Below are 22,154 nucleotides of genomic sequence, written 5' to 3'. Positions count from 1 at the left end.
TGTATAGCTCCGGTGAAACCTTGTTATTCTTGAATTTCTATGCTTTGTCGAATAAAGACAGGTATCCCATGTACCTTCTTAATCAGCTTATCTATTTGCCCTGTACCTTCAAGGATCTGTGGATATGCACCCAAGGTCTCTCTGATATTCAGTACTTTCTAGGGATCTACCTTGTGTAATTCCTTGTCTTGTTAACCATCGCCAAATGTCTGGCCTCACACTTTTTACTTTGAATTCCATTTGCCACTGCTCTGCCCAGTTGACCTGACTATCAATATCATCCAGCAGTCCACAGCTAACCTTCTCACTTCTAAGCACCCTACTAATTTTCGTGTCATCCACGCAAACCTTTTGATCATACCTGTTATAATTAAGCCCAAATCATTAATGTGCACCAGAAACAGGAAGGATCCAAGCACCAATCCCTGCAGAAACCTACTGAAACAGACTTCCAGTCACAGAAACATCCCTCTACTGTGAATCTCTGCTTCCAATTCAGGATCCAATATGCCACTTTGCTGGAGATCCCGTGGGGCTTTGTTTTCTTAACCAGACTGCCATGCCATGACCTGATTAAAAGACTTGTCAAAGTCCATGTGGATCATATCAAATGCATTGCCTTCACCAACACTCTTGGTTATGTCTTTAAAAAAATCAAATGTATCAACCATCTGCCAGCACCATACCTGTACAATCAGTTTTAAACTTCTAGATATTTCCTGCATTCATCCTGCTTAGTCTAGTAGTTGTCTAACACAACAAGCTGGAGGATACACCTAGTATGAACAGAGGACTTCATCTCCATAAGAACTGTGCAGTGCTAACTCACACCACTACTGCTCAAGGGCAGATACATCTGTTACAGATGTTGCAGATACAGGTAGGTTGGTGAGGAAGGGGTCAAGTAGGTTTTCCTTGCCACCTGCCACAGGGACAGTCTGTGAGTCCTGTACTTCATCACTCTGCTCGCATAGTCAGTCTTGGTTTCAACTGAGCTTCTCTTGATCATGAACAATGAAGACTCCTATTCAGAGTACATCCTGACCCTTGTTGTCCTTGGTGCTTCAGTCAGGGAGGGTACTAGAGACCAATGATCAGAATGATTGCTTGTCTACATGTAATGAAACTATATGTGCTCTGGAGTCAATGTTGAGGACTTGAAGAAAACTCCCTGCTGACTATGCCATTGTGAACAGAGCCTAGTCCAACACGCAAGCCAACTTTCCATCCATTAACTCCATCCATACTTCTCACTGCCTTGGGAAAGCAGCCAAAATAATTAAAGACCTGACCCACCCCAGTTATAATCTTTTCCAGCCTCTTCCATATGGCAGAAGATACACAAGCTTAAACACACGTAACCAATAGATCTGAGAACAGTTTCTTCCCTGGTGTTATCAGACTGCTGAATGGATCTCTCAAATCGTAAATTTAATATTGATTGCGGTCTTTGTGAACCTTCTCTACAACTGTAACAGTAGATCGTTTGCTGTGTTCTATTACCCAATTGCACTTTGTGTAGTATGATTTGCTGGTACTGTGTGCAGAAGAAAACCTTTCGCTGTGCTTATGTACATGTGACAATAATAAATCAAATCAAATCAAATCTGGTGGGTCTGTCCTGCCCACGGCACAGGATATACTCAGGGATGGATGATAAGGTGGCTAAGACATTAATATAAGGTATGATCTGTGAACACGACAATACCAGGTTCTGCTTGTGTGGACTATGGGACAGCTTTGCTAATTTTGATGCAAATTCTCCAGTGGTTGTGAGAAAGACTTTGTAGTGTCATCTGGACCAGCTGTACCTCTGTGATTTCTGAAACAATGATAGATGCTGGATAGTCTGTGCTGTTTTATTATCATTTTCTTCTTGTGATTTTAATATAACTGAGTAGCTTAGAGTCAGAGGGCCACACAGCACGGAAAAAGACCCTTTGGTCCAAGTAGTCCATGCCAACTGTAATCCCAAATTAAACTGATCCCATCAGCCTGCGCTTGACCCATATCCCTCCAAACATTTCTTAAAAGAAACAAAAGCGTATCAAAATAAAAATCTTGTACTACTGAAATGCAATAACTGTAAGAAATCTTGAGGTAAATCTATAGCAGCTGCAAGATCCATGCCACTCGCAGCCCACCTTTTTAGAACTTTATTGGGCTGTTTCAAAGGGCAGTTAAGGGTTAACAGATTGCTGTTATCTGGAGTCACATACACCAGTTAGACCATGCAAGAATAACAAATTACCTTCTGTAACGGAACAACAATCTGTAGTTTCGTGGCCTTCATTATTAATATGAACATTTTCTTCCAGATTTTATTTTAATATCTTCATTTAAATTTCCCAGTTGCCATGATAGGATTTAAATTGTCTCTGGATTATTTGTCTGAGCCTCTGAATAACTAGCCCATGATGATAAGTGCTATGCTCCCATACCCTAGAGGATAAATACTGGAAATCTGAAATGAAGTTTGGAACAGCTGCAAGTACAAAACAAGTTTGTCATATATGAATAATATGCAGCAAGTCCTTCAGCAGATGCTGCCAGATGTAATGTATTTCCAGCATTTCCTGTTTTCGGTCAATACTGCACAGTGAATTTGTCAACAGAGTCTTCAAGAGAAGATCATGCTTACACTGTTAACTATCATGCCTACCACTATTCTAGAAAAAACATTAATTTTCTTTTAACGCAGAATGAGACTGTTAAACGGGCTAAGGTGTTTTGTCTCGAGAATGTCAGTTACCAAAATTCCATCTTCCAACTTTGTAAAGAGTGAATTATGAATTCACGGACGAACAAATTTAGTGAGAATTTTACATAAATGTTCTTATTGATTGAGGTGGCATGGTGGCTCAGTGGTTAGCACTGCAGCCTCACAGCTCCAGGGAGCTGGGTTCAATTCCAGCCTTAGGTGAGTGTCTGTGCGGAGTATGCATGTTCTCTGTGTGTCTTCATGGGTTTCCTCTGGATGCTCCAGTTTCCTCCCAGAGTACAAAGATGTGCTGGTTAGGTGGATTGTCTATGCTAGATCGTCCATGCTAAATTGCCCCATAGTGTCCAAAGATGTGCAGGCTAGATGTATTAGCCATGGGAAATACAGGGGTGGGTCTACGTGAGATAATAGGAACTACAGATGCCGGAGCATCTGAGATAACGAGATGTAGAGCTAGATGAACACAACAGGACAAGCAGCATCTTGGGAGCAGGAAGGCTGACGTTTCGGGCCTAGACCCTTCATCAGAAAGGGGGGAGGGGAAGAGGGTTTTGAAATAAATAGGGAGAGAAGGGGAGGTGGATTGAAGATGGATAGAGGAGATGATAGGCAGAGAGGAGACAGAGAAGCCGAAGAGTTGGTGATGGAGCCAGTAAAGGTGAGTGTAGGTGGGGAGGTAGGGAGGAGATAGGTCAGTCCAGGGAAGAGAGACAGGCCAAGGGGGTAGGATGAGGTTAGTAGTTAGGAAATGGGTTGTGGCTTGAGGTGGGAGGAGGGGATAGGTGAGAGGAAGAACAGGTTAGGGAGGTGGGGATGAGCTGGGCTGGTTTTGGGATGCGGTAGAGGGAGGGAAAATTTTGAAGCTTGTGAAATCCACATTAGTACCATTGGGCTGCAGGGTTCCCAATCGGAATATGAGTTGCTGTTCCTGCAACCTTCGGGTGGCATCGTTGTGACACTGCAGGAGGCCTAGGATAGACATGTCGTCTGAGGAATGGGAGGGGGAGTTGAAATGGTTTGCAACTGGGAGGTGCAGTTCTTTATTGCGAACCGAGCATAGTGTTCTGCAAAGTGGTCCCCAAGCCTCTGCTTGGTTTCCCTGATGTAGAGGAGGCCACAATGGGTACAGTGGATGCAGTATACCACATTGGCAAGAGTGCAGGTGAACATCTGCTTAATGTGGAAAGTCATCTTGGGGTCTGGGATAGGGTTGAGGAGGCAGGTGTAGCACCTCCTGCGGTTGCAGGGAAAAGTGCCGGGTGTGGTGGGGTTGGAGGGGAGTGTGGAGCGGACAAGGGAGTCATGGAGAGAGTGGTCCCTCTGGAAAGCAGACAAGAGTAGAGAGGGAAAAATGTCTTTGTAGTGGGGTCGGATTGCAGGTGGTGGAAGTGTTGGAGGATGATGCGTTGGATCTGGAGCTTGGTGGGATGGTATGTGTTTTTTGGTTGTTATTGCGGGGATGGGGTCTGAGGGTTGAATTGTTTGAAATGTGGGAGACAAGGTCGAGGGCGTTCTCGACCACTGCGGGGGGGAAGTTGCAGTCCTTGAAAAACGAGGACATCTGAGATGTTCAGGAGTGGAATGCATCATCCGGGAGCAGTGCAACGGAGGCAAACGAATTGGGAATAGGGGATGGCATTTTTGCAGGAAGGTGGGTGGGAGGAGGTGTATTCTAGTAAGCTATGGGAGTCAGTGGGCTTGAAATGGATATCAGTTTCTAGGTGGTTGTCCGAGATGGAGACAGAGAGGTCCAGGAAGGTGAGAGAGGTGTTAGAGATGGCCCAGGTGAACTTAAAGTTGGGGTGGAAGGTGTTGGTGAAGTGGATGAACTGTTTAAGCTCCTCGTGGGAGCATGAGGTGGCACCGATACAGTCATCAATGTAACCGAGGACGAGGTGGGGTTTAGGGCCAGTGTAGTACGAAAGAGAGATTGTTTCACATAACCTACAAAGAGGCAGGCATAGCTTGGGCCCATGCAGGTGCCCATGGCCACCCCCTTTGTAGGAAGTGGGAGGAATTGAAAGAGAAGTTGTTGAGGGTGAGGACGAGTTCGGCTACGTGGATGAGGGTGTCAGTGGAGGGGGAGTGGATGGGCCTGCAGGACGGGAAGGAGCGGAGGACCTTTAGGCCATTTACATGGGGAATGCAGGTGTATAGGGACTGGATGTCCATGGTGAAAATGAGGTGTTGGGGACCGGGAAATTGGAAGTTCTGGAGGAGGTGGAGGGCATGGGTGGTGTCATGGATGTAGGTAGGGAGTTCCTGGATCAAGGGGGAGAAAATGGTCTCGAAATAGGTGGAGATAACTTCGGTGGGGCAGGAGCATGCAGAGACAATGGGTCACCCAGGGCAGTCAGGTTTGTGGATTTTGGGAAGGAGATAGAAGCGGGCAGTGCGGGGCTGGGGAACGATGAGGTTGGAGGTTGTGGGTGGGAGATCACCTGAAGTGATGAGGTTGTGGATGGTTTGGGAGATAATGGTTTGGTTGTCGGGGGTGGGATCATGATCAAGGAGGCGACAGGAGGAGGTGTTGGAGAGTTGGCGTCTGGCCTCCCTAACCTGTTCTTCTTCTCACCTAGTCTCTCTTGCCACCTCAAGCCACACCCCCATTTCCTGCCCTGTAACCCCATCCTGCCCCCTTGACGTGTCCGTCCTTCCTGGACTGACCTATCTTCTCCCTACCTCCCCATCTACACTCACCTTTACTGGCTCCATCCCCGCTTCTTTGACTTGTATGTCTCCTCTCCACCTGTCTTCTCCTCTATCCATCTTTTTCCACCTCCCCCTCTCTCCCTATTTATTTCAGAACCCCCTCCCTCTCCCCCATTTCTGGTGAAGGGTCTAGGCCTGAAACGTCAGCTTTCCTGCTCCTATGTTGCTGCTTGGCCTGCTGTGTTCATCTAGCTCTACACCTTGTTATCTGGGTCTAGGTGAGATGCTTTTCCAATGGTTGGTGTGAACTCAATGGTCCAAATAACTTGTTTCTATGCTTTTGGGTTTTTATTGGCTGTTTGCAAACATTAAATGAGTTAGAATTCTTGAATGAATGCACACAATTTTGATAAAATGCCTTCGGTGGAGAGTCTGATTTGAGATGGAATTAGCAAAACAGAGATTCAGTTCTGATCTACGTGTTACCCCATGGTGGTATGAACATACAGGGCCAGGTTCTACCTGTACTTTGTGGCCATTGGTTCTGCCTCCCTAGCTGCTGTCTCAGTCCTTCAGACAGCCTCTGTACTGTTGGGCTGCCTGTTAGATTTACAATTGATAATTCATTTTTAAAGGTTCCAATACACACTCCCCTTGCAATTTCATTAAGTGACTTTATTTTTGTAAGTGCAGTAAAATTAGCTTATAGATTCTTATGGTGGTATGATATTTTAAAAACAAAAGCCCTCTTAAACATTGCCTATCAATGGATCTGACAAAACATTTGGACAGTTTACATCCTGAGGCGGTGGGAAAATTGATGTCTTGTTAAAGTTCTGTGGTTGATCCAGTGTAAATGTGAGCTTCCCCTAATAGTTCAGCCGACAGAGGCACTATCCATAGAGATTAAAAGCAGGAAATGCTGGAAGCGTATTCTATGTTTATCAGCAGCTGCTGAGAGACTTGTTCAGTGTATGTGGAGATATAGACAAATTTATTTTTAAACTTGCAGCAGTTTTTTACTCAGCTTCACATTTCAAGTACATGCTGTTATGAAACTGAACAATATTAAGTTATGGAAAAAAAAATCCATTGTTAATTTCTAAACGTTGTCTAGCATCCTCTATTGGAAAGTAGATAGCCTATTGACAGTGTGTGGCCTGGTTCAAACATGTCCCATTGCATATGGGTTATGTACAGGTGATGACTAAAATGTGGAATTATAGCTTTAGAATGAATTGTCACATCTGTAAGGGGGCAAAGAAGGTGAGAAAAAAAACTTCAAATATGGCAATTTGTGTTAAGTAAGTTCTGTAGTGTTCAGTGTATGGGTTGGAACCTTGCTGTCACACCAACCCTTAGAGTGCTACTGCCAAGTTGTCACTGTCAAGGTAGTGTTGCTGTAAATGCTCTGTGGCATTGCCATAACCCAAATGCAGCCAGGTGTTTCTGAACACCATTATACAGGAACTTTCACTGAGGCAGTATATCTTGTGGCTGAGTTTGGTAAAATGTTAAGCCGTTAACACCACTGACAGAAATAGGCCCTGGCAGAGTAACATCATTACTTTCTAACAAGACATTAGTGACTGCAAGACATGGTATGCTGCAGTGTTTGCCTTCATATTGAATATGCTTGGTTTTCTTACATGCAGTGCCTGGTGATAGGCTTACTAGGCCATTTCAGAGGACAGTTAAGGGACAACCACATCACTGTTGCCATGGAGCCATGTGTAGGACAGTCCAAGTAAGGATGACAGGTTTTCATCCCTAGACAGCATTAGCCACTATTAATCAAACTAGCTTTAATTGGCAATTTTTGACGCAATTGAATTCAAGTTTCAACAGCTGTTGTTGGTTTTGCCCCTATGTCCCCCGAACATCAGCCTAGGCCTCTGGACTACTAGTCTGCTTAGATAACCACAAAGCTTCTGCCCCTCATAGAGTGCGTTCCATGAGAGATTTATGAAAGCTCTAAAAGAATGTAATGATAATTAATCCCAAAATGTTGCTTGCCAGAGAATAATAGCGTCATAGTCATGCAGCAGGGAAACGGACCCTTTGGGCCAACACATTACTGCCAACTAGACATCCTAATCTGACCTAGTCCCTTTTGTTGGCATAAACCTTTCCTATTCATAGATACATACAGCTGCTTTTTGTAATCATACCCACTTCCATCACCTCCGGCATCACCTTCTGCATTAAAAAGTTATCCCTCAGGTCCCTTTTAAATGGTTCCCCTCCCAACTTAAATTTATGACCTCTAGTTTTAGCCTTTCCCAACCCGAGGTAAAAGACCTTGGCTATTCATGCTTTTTCATGTCTCTCACGATTTTATAAACGCCTATAAAAGTTTATCCTTCAGCTTCCAATGCTGCAGTGAAGATAGCCCAAACCAAGCAGCCTCTCCCTATAGCTTAAACTCTCCAACCCTGGCAACATCCTAGTAGATCTTTTCTGAATCCTTTCAAGTTTATCAAGATCTCTCCTATAGAAGGGTGACCAAAATTGTACACAGTGTTCTAAAGGTGTCCTCACCAATGTCCTGTACAGTTACAACATGATATTTTAAAATATTTTATATTTGATAGATGAAAGACCTCAAGCTACCTCTCCCTATCTCCCCATTCCCCATCTTCCAACCTCCTCCCCCCCCCCAACATTGAATTAGCACTGTTGGGGGAAAGGTGCTGGTGTAGGTGTGTTTGGCCAGTATATTAGAATAAGCCCATTCCCAATATCTGTGGCAAGGTTAACATGCAATTTTGAGATATGGCTAGAATTTTTATCTTGTTGTGTTAGCTGTGATAGAGTAGGGACCCAGCAAATCGACCTTTGGATGTGAAGTGATGCAATGAAATGTCAAGGAACTTGTTGATATGCTGGATGAAAATATAGATGAAGAAGAAAAAGTCACTAATTATTCAGACTTCATTGTAAACAAATTGCACAAGGTACCTAGTAACTATAGACAGAAACAAAGTCTCGGAGCCGACAACCTGCTTTTGCTTTTGTTAATTCTGTTTTTTTGTAGCTAAAATGGTTGTTTTGATTTTGTTTCTAAGATGGTTGTTTCTGTTGATTCTGTTTTTTTGGTATCTTTGATGTATTGTAAAGTTGGGTAGAGAACTTGTGGGTTGGGAGACAGGAGGTTAGAATTTGGTGTTTGTAAAATGCTAGGCGGGAAGCCTTACATGGTCCCTTTAAAAGATGATGGGCTTTTTCTATGTTTAGAGATTTATATAGATATGGTGAGCAGCAGCTTGGAAGTTTGCAAGTACACAGTGAGCATCTAAATTAAAATATTTGTATCAAAAAGCCATACAGTTAGCAGGCCAAACTGCAGATTTTACCATGACAACAGGATTTTGTAATTTAGCCAATCAATTTTAACCAGGCACTTAGGTACCAAAAAACTAATTAAATTTAAATCTGATGGTTTTGACAACATAGAACCAGTCCGATTGTAAGAAATTGATATGTCATCAAGGGTGTAAAAGAAGCGGGGGCTGTTGGACAAAAACAGGAAGGTTAACCGCCATCTGCTAGAGTTAACAGTCCTCAGCTCTCAACAGAGAATGGCTGGCTCTCACAGACTCTTCTAAGTATTAGATAAAGTGCCATCTAAAGACCAAATGTATCCATGGCACAACTAGTGAAATATGTCTGACAGAAGGATCGATGGGAAGGCACAGAGCATTCCGCATGACATATAACCTGGTTGTAATTTCGAGAGATTAAATTTTTTTTTAATATGTTATTTTATATAAGTGGGGACTTATATTTATTGGAACAGCATACTATTAGACTATTGTTTTATTCAGGAATAATTAATTGTTATAGGGGATTTATTTGGTTTGTTAATAGCTTAGTTAATTTGTTCACTGTTAGATAAATAAATTGTTACTTGTTGATTATAAAGTGAGTGTCAGGGATTTATTTTATTTAACCACTAGAAGTTGCTGAAAGGCAGTTTACACCACTTTTCGTACTCCTTTTGTAGATTATTGGGCGAGGTGCCCCTCTTTGTGTGTTTTGGTTTTAGCTCTCAGAGTTGGGGGGGGTCAACCACTATTTTATAATAGATGACACAGAGGAATGGCAACTTTGAACACTTTTCACTGTACTCCTGTATCCTTGTACTTGAGTACATGTGATGATAAAACTTAGTTTTACTTCGAATTATAATACTGAAATTTGAATCTCAGGTCCAGTCGAGTGAGCTTAAGGGCCACTTGTCCCACAGGATAAGACAGGTATACAAAGCCAATAACTAGTCGGTACACCAACGCAGCACTGAACCCAACAACCCAGCAAGTTCTTTTTCTCATGAGAACATAAGGAATAGCAGCAGGGGTGGCCATTCTGCCCTTCAAACCTGTCCCCATCATTCACCAAAATCATGGCTGAAACTATCCAGTATTCAGAAAGATGGATTTGGGACACTCTGCCTGCTACAGTAGAATATGAATTAAAGTGTGAAAGGAAATCTTCTAGATTCCATTAGCTGTATCAGGATTCTTGTGTAAGTGAGTTTGTCAATAGCTCTAAGTTGAAACAACACATGGGATCTGGCAAGCGATGGAGGCTGTTTTTCCAAGAGGAGTTTAAAATGCACACACACATTTCAAACCAGTGACCAAATACACCAAATAAAAACCAAAAGAACTGCAGATGCTGCAAATCAGAAACAAAAACAAAGTTGCTGGAAAAGCTCAGCAGGTCTGGGAGCATCAGTGAAGGAAAAAACAGAGTTAACGTGTCGGGTCCGGTGACCCTTCCTCAGAACTGCGGAAGATTCTGAGGAAGGGATACCGGACCCGAAACTTAACTCTGTTTTTTCCTTCACTGAGCTTTTCCAGAAACTTTGTTTTTGTACCAAATACACCAACACTGGTGGTTTACATTTTACACTCAGCTTACAAACCAACTACTGTCCTTGGAAAGACTTTTGCCAGCTTTAAAAGATCGACTTAGAACCTGTGATCTGCAGTTATATGAAACTTTAAAACACATGCAACTTTGTGGATTAGTAGCCTTCAGACTTCAGTTCCAATACACTGATAGTTTTATACAGCGTATGGAGTTTATCACTTTGGCCAAAGTTTCTACTTAGTTGGATTATAGTTATGGGTTTGTTAACTGGTTGGGAAAGGGTGCATTGTAGGGCACAGAATTTAAGGTGGGGAGCTGTCTTCTGCCAACTCAAACATTAAACTAATGATATTAATTTTCCCTGAAAATTTTTACCTAAGTTTATTTTGTTAATATTGGTTTATCAAAAATGGGCAAAGCAATATTATTTAATGATACCAGACTGCATGATTAGACAAGATCAAGGCAAAATCTTATTTGTTAGAAAGTTGAGCTATTTTGTTTAAGACATGACTGTTACTATGGCCTTGTACTGGATGTTCAGTCAACATGCTATGTTTAACCTGTTCATTGTAAACCACACTATATCTTTAAAAAGACATTTGTTTTCTATCGTCAATTCCGTGTCCGAATGAATGGGTAGAGATTTAAGACCTGAGTGTCATTGTGAAAATGTTGCCGACAGCAGTTGGAATCTCCGCATCCCCTCCCCTAATATTTTCCAGTTTTGACATCTCACCAGTGCTCTTACTGTTACAGCTGATTCTGACTGCTGCAGTCAGGCTGTCTGTGCCAATACAGCTTGACGTTACCCTCCAAGGACCCTGCTGTTGTGTCAAATGGAAGCTTAGCTGCTTTATACCTCCCAAGTTCCAGCCACTGGGCAAGCAAATCAGAAGAACATGGAAAATAGGTGCTCAGGGAATGCACAAAGGAAATTTGTTTAATTCATGTGCAGAATGCCATTACTCATTAGATAAATGTTTTCTTAGATTAGCATTAAATGTTGCTTTGTACGTGTGCAGTCAAGTTTGAGAAATAGGAATAAGTATTGAAAATTAGGAGAATGATATACAATCATAAGAATTGGAATAGACCATTCAGTCCATCAAGTCTACTCTGCCATTACAAAAAAATCATTGTTGATCTGATTTTGACCTTAACTCCACTCTCCTGTCTCTCCCCATAAGCCTTTACTTTAAGACCATAAGACATAGGAGTGGAAGTAAGGCCATTCGGCCCATCAAGTCAACTCCGCCATTTAAATCGTGGCTGATGGGCATTTCAACACCACTTCCCTGCACTCTCCCCGTAGCCCTTGATTCCTTTTGAGATCAAGAATTTGCCAATCTCTACCTTGAAGGCATCCAACGTCCCGGCCTCCACTGCACTCTGCGGCAATGAATTCCACAAGCCCACCACTCTCTGGCTGAAGAAATGTCGTCTCATTTCAGTTTTAAATTTACCCCCTCTAATTTTAAGGCTGTGCCCACGGGTTCTAGTCTCCCCGCCTAACGGAAACAACTTCCTAGCATCCACCCCTTCTAAACCATACATTATCTTGTAAGTTTCTATTAGATCTCCCCTCAACCTTCTAAACTCTAATGAGTACAATCCCAGGATCCTTAGCCGTTCATCATACGTTAAACCTACCATTCCAGGGATCATCTGTGTGAATCTCTGCTGGACATGCTCCAGGGCTAGTATGTCTTTCCTGAGATGTGGGGCCCAAAATTGGACACAGTATTCTAAATGGGGCCTAACTAGAGCCTTATAAAGCCTCAGAAGCACATCGCTGCTTTTATATTCCAACCCTCTTGAGATAAGTGACAACATTACATTCGCTTTCTTAATTACGGGCTCTACCTGCAAGTTAACCTTTAGAGAATCCTGGACCAACACTCCCAGATCCCTTTGCACTTCTGATTTGCGAATTTTCTCAGTGTTTAGAAAATAGTCTATGCCTGTATTCTTTTTTCCAAAGTGCAAAACCTCACATTTACTCGCATTAAATTTCATCAGCCATTTCCTGGACCACTCTCCTAAACTGTCTAAATGTCTCTGCAGCTTCCCCACCTCCTCAGTACTACCTGCCTGTCCACCTATCTTCGTATCATTGGCAAACTTCGCCAGAATGCCCCCAGTCCCTTCATCCAGATCATTAATATATAAGGTGAACAGCTGTGGCCCCAACACTGAAGCCTGTGGGACACCGCTCGTCACCTTCTCGTAGATCAAGCATTTTCTAACTCAACCTTAAATAAATTCAATGATCCAACCTTCATTGCTCACTGAGGTGTGAATCCCAGGTAATAGGGACTCTCCAAGAGAGGAAATTCTGTCTTGAGATCCCTTACTCTGAACCTTTGCATCCTGCAGGCTATCTCCTGTATGGCCCAGACACCTGTTATTTGAGCATGCAAATTGTCTACTTGACTGTGATCCTGGTGGCAGTAAAGCTCACACATTGGCTGTAGATTCCTTGTTCAAATCATGTGTTATGGCAGTGGGGATATGTGCTGTACCCGACCTTTAAATTGGAGGGTGGATATAAGAGGCCACAGAACGAATGGATTGTCAGCCCTTTACTTTCAGCACTTAACTGCAGAACACACTGCCTGTTGTCACGAGTCAGCTGTATATCGAAGAAGTGGAGTGCCTTCAGACGAATAGTAGTATCCCAGTAGATAAATAGAATAGATTAGCGTGCAGACAATACATTTGCCTCATGGGGAAGCCTGCAGTAGGGCACAATCTTCTCCAGTCATAGAATCATACATTACCAAACATAATCCCAAACTAAATGAGTCCCACCTTCCTGCCCCTGGCCCATTGATGGAGATGTGGTTCTAGGATAAGGCCATACTAACCAGTGACCCATGACCAGTGACATGGAATTTGTTCGGTGGACAATCGTACTCATTGCCAAATGAATGCTGACAACTTTTGTAGCCTGAAACAACCCCGTGACAAAAGCTTTGAAAATGCAGTTGAGCTTCACAGCCAGGGGAACTGCTGACCACGTCCTAGTTTAAATTCTGAGTAACGTCTGCAGTTGATGACCTGTCACTAACTATCTCTTCATATATTGTTGCTCACTGAAGTTGGTGCAGGAGAGGTGGTCTCTGAACCCTTTGCAGATTTCATCTTCTACTAAGTGCCCTACGTCTCTTCCTCCAGCTGACAGCTTGTCTTGCTCTGTAATTTCTTTCCTTACTCTCCTAAGCTCTTGCTAGAGACAGTTCTACTGGGCCCACCCATTCACAATGGCAGTGGTCCCCTGACGTCAGTGTTGTTAACTGACTGACGTGATTATCTTCACTACTTCCTGTAATAAGCTGTTGCACTGAATTCTCTCGGTCTGTTGTGACAGAGTGGATCTCGGACTCCATTTTTGGCAGTGCAAATGTCTAGAAAGTTGTTATACTATGTGGCCTGAAATAGCTCCACGCAGGCTCCACACAGTGCGCCATCTCCAAGTCACCCACTATTTACACGGGGAGAGTCCTTGACACTGATCCAGCTCCCTCAGGGCCAACACTTAAGAGTGAACAGAACCTCTGACACTAAGATAACAAAGTGTAGAGCTGGATGAACACAGCAGGCCAAGCAGCATCTTAGGAGCAGGAAAGCTGACGTTTCGGGTCTATGCCCGAAACGTCAGCTTTTCTGCTCCTAAGATGCTGCTTGGCCTGCTGTGTTCATCCAGCTCCACACTTTGTTATCTCGGATTCTCCAGCATCTGCAGTTCCCATTATCTCAGAACCTCTGACATTCCTGTTTTTAACTGTCAGCCAGGGCTTCCTGACTGGGCCAAATTAACAGCTCCAGTCAGGGAACTCATACTCTGTGAGTTCAACCAGGCTGACCTCATTGCAATCGCTACAGACCCAATTCAACTCTCTAATTTTTCAGTGTTCTAGTAAAGTAATATTGCAGAAGCAATGTTGGTTCAGGAGGAGTGTTTCGATTTTAAGTGTAATAAACAATTTGAACACTGTAAATGAAGTAAACGCTGTAAGATTCTCAAATCATTTGGTTCACGCTCCTTAATGGTGCCAAAAGCTGGAATTATTTTAAATGACAATCATTCCGTAAAAGCCACACTTGGAACATATGTGGACAACTATTTTCTTTGTAATAGACTGACGTTAAACCAATGTGACTTTTGCTGCACATTTGTAGCCCGATAGGATCTTTAACCAAATTATATTTTCAACATTTGGAGAGAAAGGATAAATACAATTGTACAAAACAATGCTGTCAACAAAATAATAAATGGGACGGAATGGGAAGTTACAGAACCCAAATTATCAGCAGTAAATGCGAGTGTACACAAGCCTTAACTGAAGAAGGGAAGTCACATTAATGTATCAAACAGCAAAGAATGTTCCAAAATAGTAATGGCTTTGGCAGACAATTTACGGTTATTATATTATTGCTGTTTCAGATAAGCCAAGCATCAGATATTCGCCCTTCCTTTTTCCATTTCAGATATATTTCTTAAAATCTCCATAGGCTTAATAAAGTGTACTAGCTGGATAAATTTTAGCTTTCCTTAAATTAAATGTAATGCAATAGTATTCCCCCTCGTAAATAACGTCATAATTTATAAATATATACATTTCCATGTTACTAACAGAAAAGTTAGCGCAGTGGCATGTTGTTAAGCTCGTAATCGGAATGCCTTGATGAATAATTGGGAAACTTGAGTTCAGATCCCAGTGCAGTAACTGTAAATTTAGATGAATTTATCTAAATAAATCTTGAATAAAAACGAAACTAGTTTTAGTAATAATGACTGTGAAACTACCAGATTGTTGCTTTCAAAGAAATTGAGCTCATTAATACCCTACAAGGAAGGAGATGTTAGTGTCTTTACCAAGTCCTTTTCCACATGTGAATCCAGATTCACAGCAACGTGGTTGACTTTTAACTGCTCTCTGAAATGGCTAAACAAGCCATTCAGTCACGTTAAACTGCAGCATAAATACAATAAGAGTAATGCTAGATGTCACCAGTTGCAGAAAATTGAGCTTTGGATTTCAGAGCTGGAGCCATTTGTAAGGTTGTGGCTTGTGTGGAGAGTATGTTCAGAGGTGGCTGCCCTCCATGTGAGGGGAATGGAGTCAAGAATGGGTGACCACCAGGAAGTCTAAGAGATTCAGGCAGGTAGTGCATGGATTTCATTGGCTGTTGCTCACGGATTGATTTCCATTTTGGATGCTGGTGAAGGGGTTGATTCCTTGGAGGAGTGCAGAGTCATGCCCAAGACACTGAGGCTGTACCAATGAAAGGAAGAAACGGAGAAGGGCTGTGTTTTTTGAACCAGTATTTATTACCAGAGGAGAACAGATGGCTTTCATCTGACCTCAGGATAGTTGGTTATCTCACTGGTATCAGGGAAAAAGGGATAATACGAAGCATCTGCAAGACATTCTTCTGGGAGGGCAGTGAACAGGCAAAGGAGGAAGTGGCCCATATTGATGCCGCTAATCCAGGTCAGAAGGGGAATGATGTCCAGAAAGCGGATTTCAGAGAGCTAGGAAGGAGGTTGAAAAGCAGGAAACCTAAAACAGTCACAGAGTCTTTGAGATATACAGCACGGAAACAGAACTTCAGTTCAACTTGTCCATGGCATCCAGATATCTTAAATTAACCTAGTCCCGTTTGTCAACAATCGACCCATATCCCTCTAAACTCTTCCTATTCATGTACCCACCCAGATGCCTTTTAAGTGCTGTAATTATACTAACCGCCATTCTATATGGAGCTCATTCCATACACGCACCACTTTCTGTGTGAAAAAGTTGCCCGTTAGGTCCCTTTTAAATCATTCCCCTCTCACCTTAAACCTATGCCCTCTAGTAATGGACTCCTGTACCCTGGGGAATAGACCTGAACTATTCATGGTATCCATTCCCTTCATGATTTTATAAACCTCTATATGGTCAATCCTCAGCCTCCAATGCTCCAGGGAAAATACCTCAGCCCATTTAGCCTCTCCTTATAACTCAAACCCTGCAACCCTGGCAGCATCCTTGTAAATCTTTTCTGCACCCCTTTCAAATTTAACATCTTTCCTACAGTGGGCAGACCAGAATTGAATGCAGTGTTCCAAAAATGGCCTAACTACAGTCATCTTGGGATTACTTCCAGAGAAATATGAAAATTGAACATTTTAGCATATAGCTGGAGAACTGGTATAGAATGGATGCCATTGGATTTCAGGGGCAGCTGTCTGGTGTGTTTTATTTTAGCAGGACTGGGACTGAGAGATTTGCTGGTGGTGTTGTGAAGGCTTTAAACCAGATTGGTGCAAGAAACCTGAGAGGAGCTCAGATTTGAAGGAAACTAGGCAACTAAAAACAAATATATGAGTAGAAAGCAAAATAAAATTAACAAAATACAGACGAATATCGATAAGATCAGAATAGAGAATAATGTTAGAAAGGCAGAATTCAAGTCACTCAATCTGAATGCATTGTAGCATTCACAAAAAGATTGGGTTGAATGCAAGAATTGAGATAATTGGGAGTGATTTAATTGCCTTACGTACAATTGGCTGTAGTGTGACTGAGATTAGGAACTGAATATCCAAGGGTGTTTGACAATTTTGAGGGATTAGCAAAAAGTTAAAAGTGTTGGAGTTGCATTCTTAATAAGAAACAGGTTCAGAATTTTGATAAGAAAGGATCTTTGATCTAAGGATCACGATATAGAATCAAACATGAAATGAAACAAAAAAATGCAGATGCTGGAGATCTAAAACAGAAACAGAATTTGCTGGTGAAATTCGGCAGGAAAGCAGAGTTAGTGTTTCGAGTCCTATGACCCTTCATCAGACATTGAATCAGTCTGGATGGAGCCAAGAAACTGGAAGGGCAGAACACATTGGTGGATGTTGTTTATAGGTCACCAGCCTATGGTGGTAATACCAGACATGATGTAGATAAGGAAATCAGAGATGCATATTACACAGTAATAAAGAAGAGAGATAAAGTCACCGTAGCTCTAGAAAAAGACTAGTGGTGGTTTAGTCTGAGTGTCACCATGCCTCAGGTGAGGGTAGAGGTTGAGAAGAGGAGGCGATGGCCTACTGGTACCATTGCTGGACTGTTAATCCAGAGAGCCAGATAATGTTCTGGGGCCCTGGGTTCGACTCTCACCGTGGCAGATGGTGGAATTTGAATTCAATTTATAAAAATCTGGAATTAAGCATCTAATGATGACCGCGAGTCCATTGTCAATTGTTGGGAAAACCCATCTGGTTCACTCATGTCCTTTAGGGAAGGAAGCTGCCACCCTTACCTGGTCTGGCCTACATGTGACTTCAGCCACGCAGCAATGTGGTTGACTCTGAACTGCCCTCTGGGTAATTAAGGTTGGGCAATAAATGCTGCCCTAGCCAGTGATGTCCACATCCCATGAATGAATGAATAAAAAAATTTCAGCTGGTACAAGATTGATCAGAGGCTGTTGGGATCATTCTCCATTGCAAATCAGCCATCCAACCAACTGAGCTAACCACAGTAATAATGGGATGGCTACAATTTACATGGAGAGTGGTTGAACCAAATCAGAAATAATGATGTGGAAGAGGAATTCCTGGTATGTGTACAAGGTGGGTGTCTGTCACAATGAACTAGAAATTGGTCTCTTTTGGATTCAGCGTTAGGTAATGAGAAAGACCTTCCCTATTTATTTTCACCTTTACTAGCTTCAACCCTGCCTCCTTAACCTGTCTGTCTCCTCTCTACCTATCTGCTCCTCTATCCACCTTCTATCACTGCCTCCCCCCCTCTCTGTTTATTTCAGAGCGCCCTCCCCGTCCCCCATTTCTGAAGAGGGGTCCAGACCGGAAACGTAAGTTTTCCTGCTCCTCTGATGCTGCCTAGCCTGCTGCGTTCATCCAGCTCCACATTGTGTTATCCCTGACTCCAACATTAGCAGTTCCCACTATCTCTAACTTGTTGTGAATAGATAAATGCGAATAATTCTTTTCTAAACTCGGATCTTAACATTGAAGAAGGGAAGTTATGAAGGTATGAAATACATTCATCGGGAAATACAGTAAAAGATTTTTCGGGAGGGCAGCAAAATCTAATATTTTCAAAAATACTGTATTGTCTCTAACAGACATCTTCCTTATAATTGGCGTTTGTGATTTAAAAATCTAAATCAACTGTGCTTAACAAAATAATTTAAAGATTGCATTATGTCAAAGGAAGTGGCTTGAAGGATGCCAGAATAAGAGGATGCCTAAGGATTGGAAACTGTTGAGGACACTGAATATTCCCAGTCTAGGAGTTACCCTTCTCAGTGCCCAGTCTCATCAGCATCTCTTCCCACTCCCATTCCTTCAGGTACCACCAGACCTTGATAGATCCATTTCCTTCAGCCATGCACTCACCTCAAAGCTGCTTCAATCACAAACTGTCAGTGTGCTGCAGATAGGTTCATTATGAATTCCTGAACTATTCCATCTACCCTGTTTAGCATTGCTTTTCTCCAATGTGAGACCCATGATTAAATTTTCTTTGGCATTTTGGAAGCCAAAGGGTGAGTTTTTTTGAGGGTGAGTTCTCCTGCCATCCCTCTGTGCGTTGAGTGTTGATGTGAGTATCAGGTATTTTGAAAGGTTTTTAACCTTTCACTGCCATGAAAGATACCAGCAAGGGCTTTGGTAGCGTTTGTTGTTGAAATTCAAAGGTGTCCTGAACAGAATATGTGCACCCAGATTTTTTTGCTCCTTCCTAAAGAACAGCAGCCCTAATCTTCCTCATTAGCAGGTATTGTTGATGCTGATTATGCTGTATGATTATGTGAGTATGTAACCAATCCATGGATATAAATCAACTAATATTCTGAGTTATTTATAGTGGCTGAACGCCTCCTTTCAAGTCCTTTACCCAACCCCACACCCCAGCACCATCATTACATGAGCCGCTTTCAGAACAGCCAACCCATTTATGATACCTAATATCAGCTTTTCACCTTCTCTGGGTTACTAGCAACCATCTCTTTGTCTGTCAAACTCACTTTCTCTCCCTCTGGGCTCCGTCTCCACCCACTTGCCACTCCTTTCCCCTTCAGTCCCTGCTATCAGCATAAACACCACCTTTTCCTACCTGCTATCAGCTCTGAAGATGAGTCACTGGACTGGAAACATTAACTCTGCTTTCTCCCCACAGATGCCACCAGACCTGCTGAGTTTCTGCAGAAATTTCAGTTTTACTTTCAGATCTCTGGCATCCGCAGTCCTTGGCTTTATTATATTGCTAAATGAGCAACATTATTTTTAGAATCCGTAATTTGGATAGATATTGGTATCAGCGAAAATCCTTCTGTTTCTATGAGGCCAAATGGAGGATGTGCAAAAATGGATAAACGTTCTGGGAATTTGTTACACCAACACTGGAGCTATTTTGAGTTATTTTGGAACATTTGCTAAGAGATTTGAGTGCTGGAAAAGAGACCTCAATAGAGCTGATTACATATGGCTTGTATTTTCCCTAACAATTCATCTTTCAACTTTTACAGCTTGTTTCACAATCAGAAATTAGTAAGAATAGCATGATTGAAAATACAATAACGTATAGTTATGCTGTGAATACTTTTATTTCAACATGTTATTTTGGGTGAAAAATGATGAGAATTTTTTTTAAAATTGCATTCAATCCTGCCAGTTTTCCTCTCGTTGTCTGAGAGCTATTTATCTGTATTTATATTTATAGAGTTCTGGATAATGATTATTCGCTGCTAGCTCAATATTATGAGAGATTGTGAGATAGGAATCTAGGACAATATTCTCTCCAATTCAACAGCTTTCTGGTTTGCATGGTTTATCTGTTAATCGTATGGACTCTGTGAGGACTCAGGACTCAGTGAGCCCTGCAACAATGCATGGGCTGCGAACCCCAGAGCAACAGGGGGAAGATCCCTGCAGCAAAATGTGAGGAAGCAGCCCCAGAGCATCGCACAGGCAGCAAGTCCTGGGTGGAGACTGCAATAGTGGGAACAGACAGCCCTGGAGCGGTGAGAGTGGGAACAGGCAGCCCCAGGTCAGTGACAGTGAGAACAGGCAGCCCCGGGTCGGTGACAGTGGGAACAGGCAGCCCCGGGGTGCTGAGAGTGGGAACAGAGGGCCCTGGGGTGCTGAGAGTGAGAACAGGCAGCCCTGGGCTGCTGAGAATGAGAACAGGCAGTCCCGAGGCAGTGAGAGTAAGAATAGGCAGCCCAGGGGCGGTGAGAGTGGGAACAGGCGGTCAGAGCGGGAACAGGCAGCCCTGAGGCGGTGAGAGTGGGAACAGGCAGCCCCGAGGCGGTGCGAGTGGGAACAGGCAGTCAGAGTGGGAACAGGCTGCTCCGAGATGGTGAGAGTGGGAACAGGCGGTCAGAGTGGGAACAGGCCACTCCAAGGTGGCAGTGAGGACAAGGTCATGCCATTGTGAGAGGGTGAGCCCAGCATGGTCAGGCGCTGACAGACTGTGAAATTAAACTCTTAACTACGTTTCTTTATTTTTCTGCACTTTAGTAGGAAGGACTGAAATGTTTAACTTCTTAACTTGCTTTCTTTATTTTTCTGCTTTGTACCAAGATTCTGTGCCTCGGTACATTTGTACCTAAGATGATGCCGTAAGTGGCAGCTTATAAACTTTTTAGTCTACTCTTGAGAGTGAGTACATGTGACAATAAAAGCTAATCCTAAAAAAGGCACCTAAAACAAATTTGTTTTCAAGAACAATGATAATATGCCCCAGAAAGCAAACTCTTAATGTAGTTTTAGCAATAACCCGAGTCCATATAATAACTGGTTTGTATACAGGTCAAGCTTGTCACTTCAAGAATGCGTGTAGGAACTGAGTCGGGACTAATATAAATTCATGAGGCTGATGCCTAAAGGAATGTGCAGTATTATTCAGTTTCTTCCTGTATTTACCTGTTCAGAAAGTGAATAAAAATAACATGCAATGTGAATAATTGTGCCAAATTTTCTTAACACCTGATTCAATTTATTTGTGGCCAGAATTAATTTTGCTTTCAGTTCATAGAATGCCTCATTTCATATCTTTGGGAATGGGTCTTTAATTTTACATAGGCACTTTGTTCGACTATATCTATATTCTATTTGGATAGATCTACTATTATTCCTATTATTGCTGTTAACAAGCCTACCTTTGAGCCCTCTGGATATTAATGGTTTAATAATATCAAGATACTGCCTAAGACTACAGTACACAATTATGATGAAGAGGGATAGAATCCCTACAGTGTGGAAACAGGCCCTTTAGCCCAAAAAGTCCACACTGACACTCAGAGCATCCCATTCAGACCCATACCGCTATACTCCACCTAATCTACACATCCCTGGACACCGTGGGCAGTTTAGCTTGGCCGATCCACCTAGCCTGCACATCTTTGGACCGTGGGAGGAAACTGGAGCACCTGGAGGAAACCCACACAGACACGGGGAGAATGTCCAAACTTCACACAGACAGTCGCCCGAGGCTGGAATTGCACTTGGGTCCCTGGTGCTGTGAGGCTGCAGTGCTAACCACTGAGCCACCGTGCTGCCCCAAAATGTGGCATTACGTGACAGGCAAATACTTGTGGTCAGCAAAAGCTAGTCACACTATCAAGAGCCTAATGGCAAAGATTGGGAAAAGGGAAAACTCTGTGCACAGATTATTTTGCTCTGAATTGGAGATGAGTCCAAGTGTAATGTCTGGTTCTTGTCCTAGGAGTCGATTTAAGGCTGCTGTTGGCATTCTGTCTGGTGTTGCCACATGTCTTGCATTTGTGAAACCAGCAATTAACAACATCTCATTGATGACATTAGGAGTTCCCTGTACAGCTCTTCTTGTGGCTGAATTAAGAAGGTAAGCTATAACAAGCTGCC

General features: G+C 42.7%; 1 protein-coding gene across 4 annotated transcripts in view; it reads left to right on the top strand.

Annotated features, from left to right (window-relative positions):
- The window catches only part of acer2 (alkaline ceramidase 2), a 66,914-nt gene that overhangs the window by 21,922 nt on the left and 22,838 nt on the right, over positions 1 to 22,154 (top strand). For all 4 annotated transcript variants that reach the window (XR_007247258.2, XM_048528229.2, XM_048528228.2 and 1 more), the window contains exon 4: positions 21,997 to 22,134. Coding sequence is in view for 3 of the 4 variants with exons in the window: in XM_048528229.2 (XP_048384186.1) it covers positions 21,997 to 22,134 (138 nt within the window). In the remaining variant the exon portion in view is untranslated. The remainder of the gene's footprint in view (positions 1 to 21,996; positions 22,135 to 22,154) is intronic.

Source organism: Stegostoma tigrinum, chromosome 3, assembly GCF_030684315.1.
Source record: "Stegostoma tigrinum isolate sSteTig4 chromosome 3, sSteTig4.hap1, whole genome shotgun sequence".
Taxonomy (NCBI): Eukaryota; Metazoa; Chordata; class Chondrichthyes; order Orectolobiformes; family Stegostomatidae; genus Stegostoma; species Stegostoma tigrinum.
Note: the sequence above shows the minus strand (reverse complement) of the source record. Positions and strands in the feature narration are given on the sequence as shown.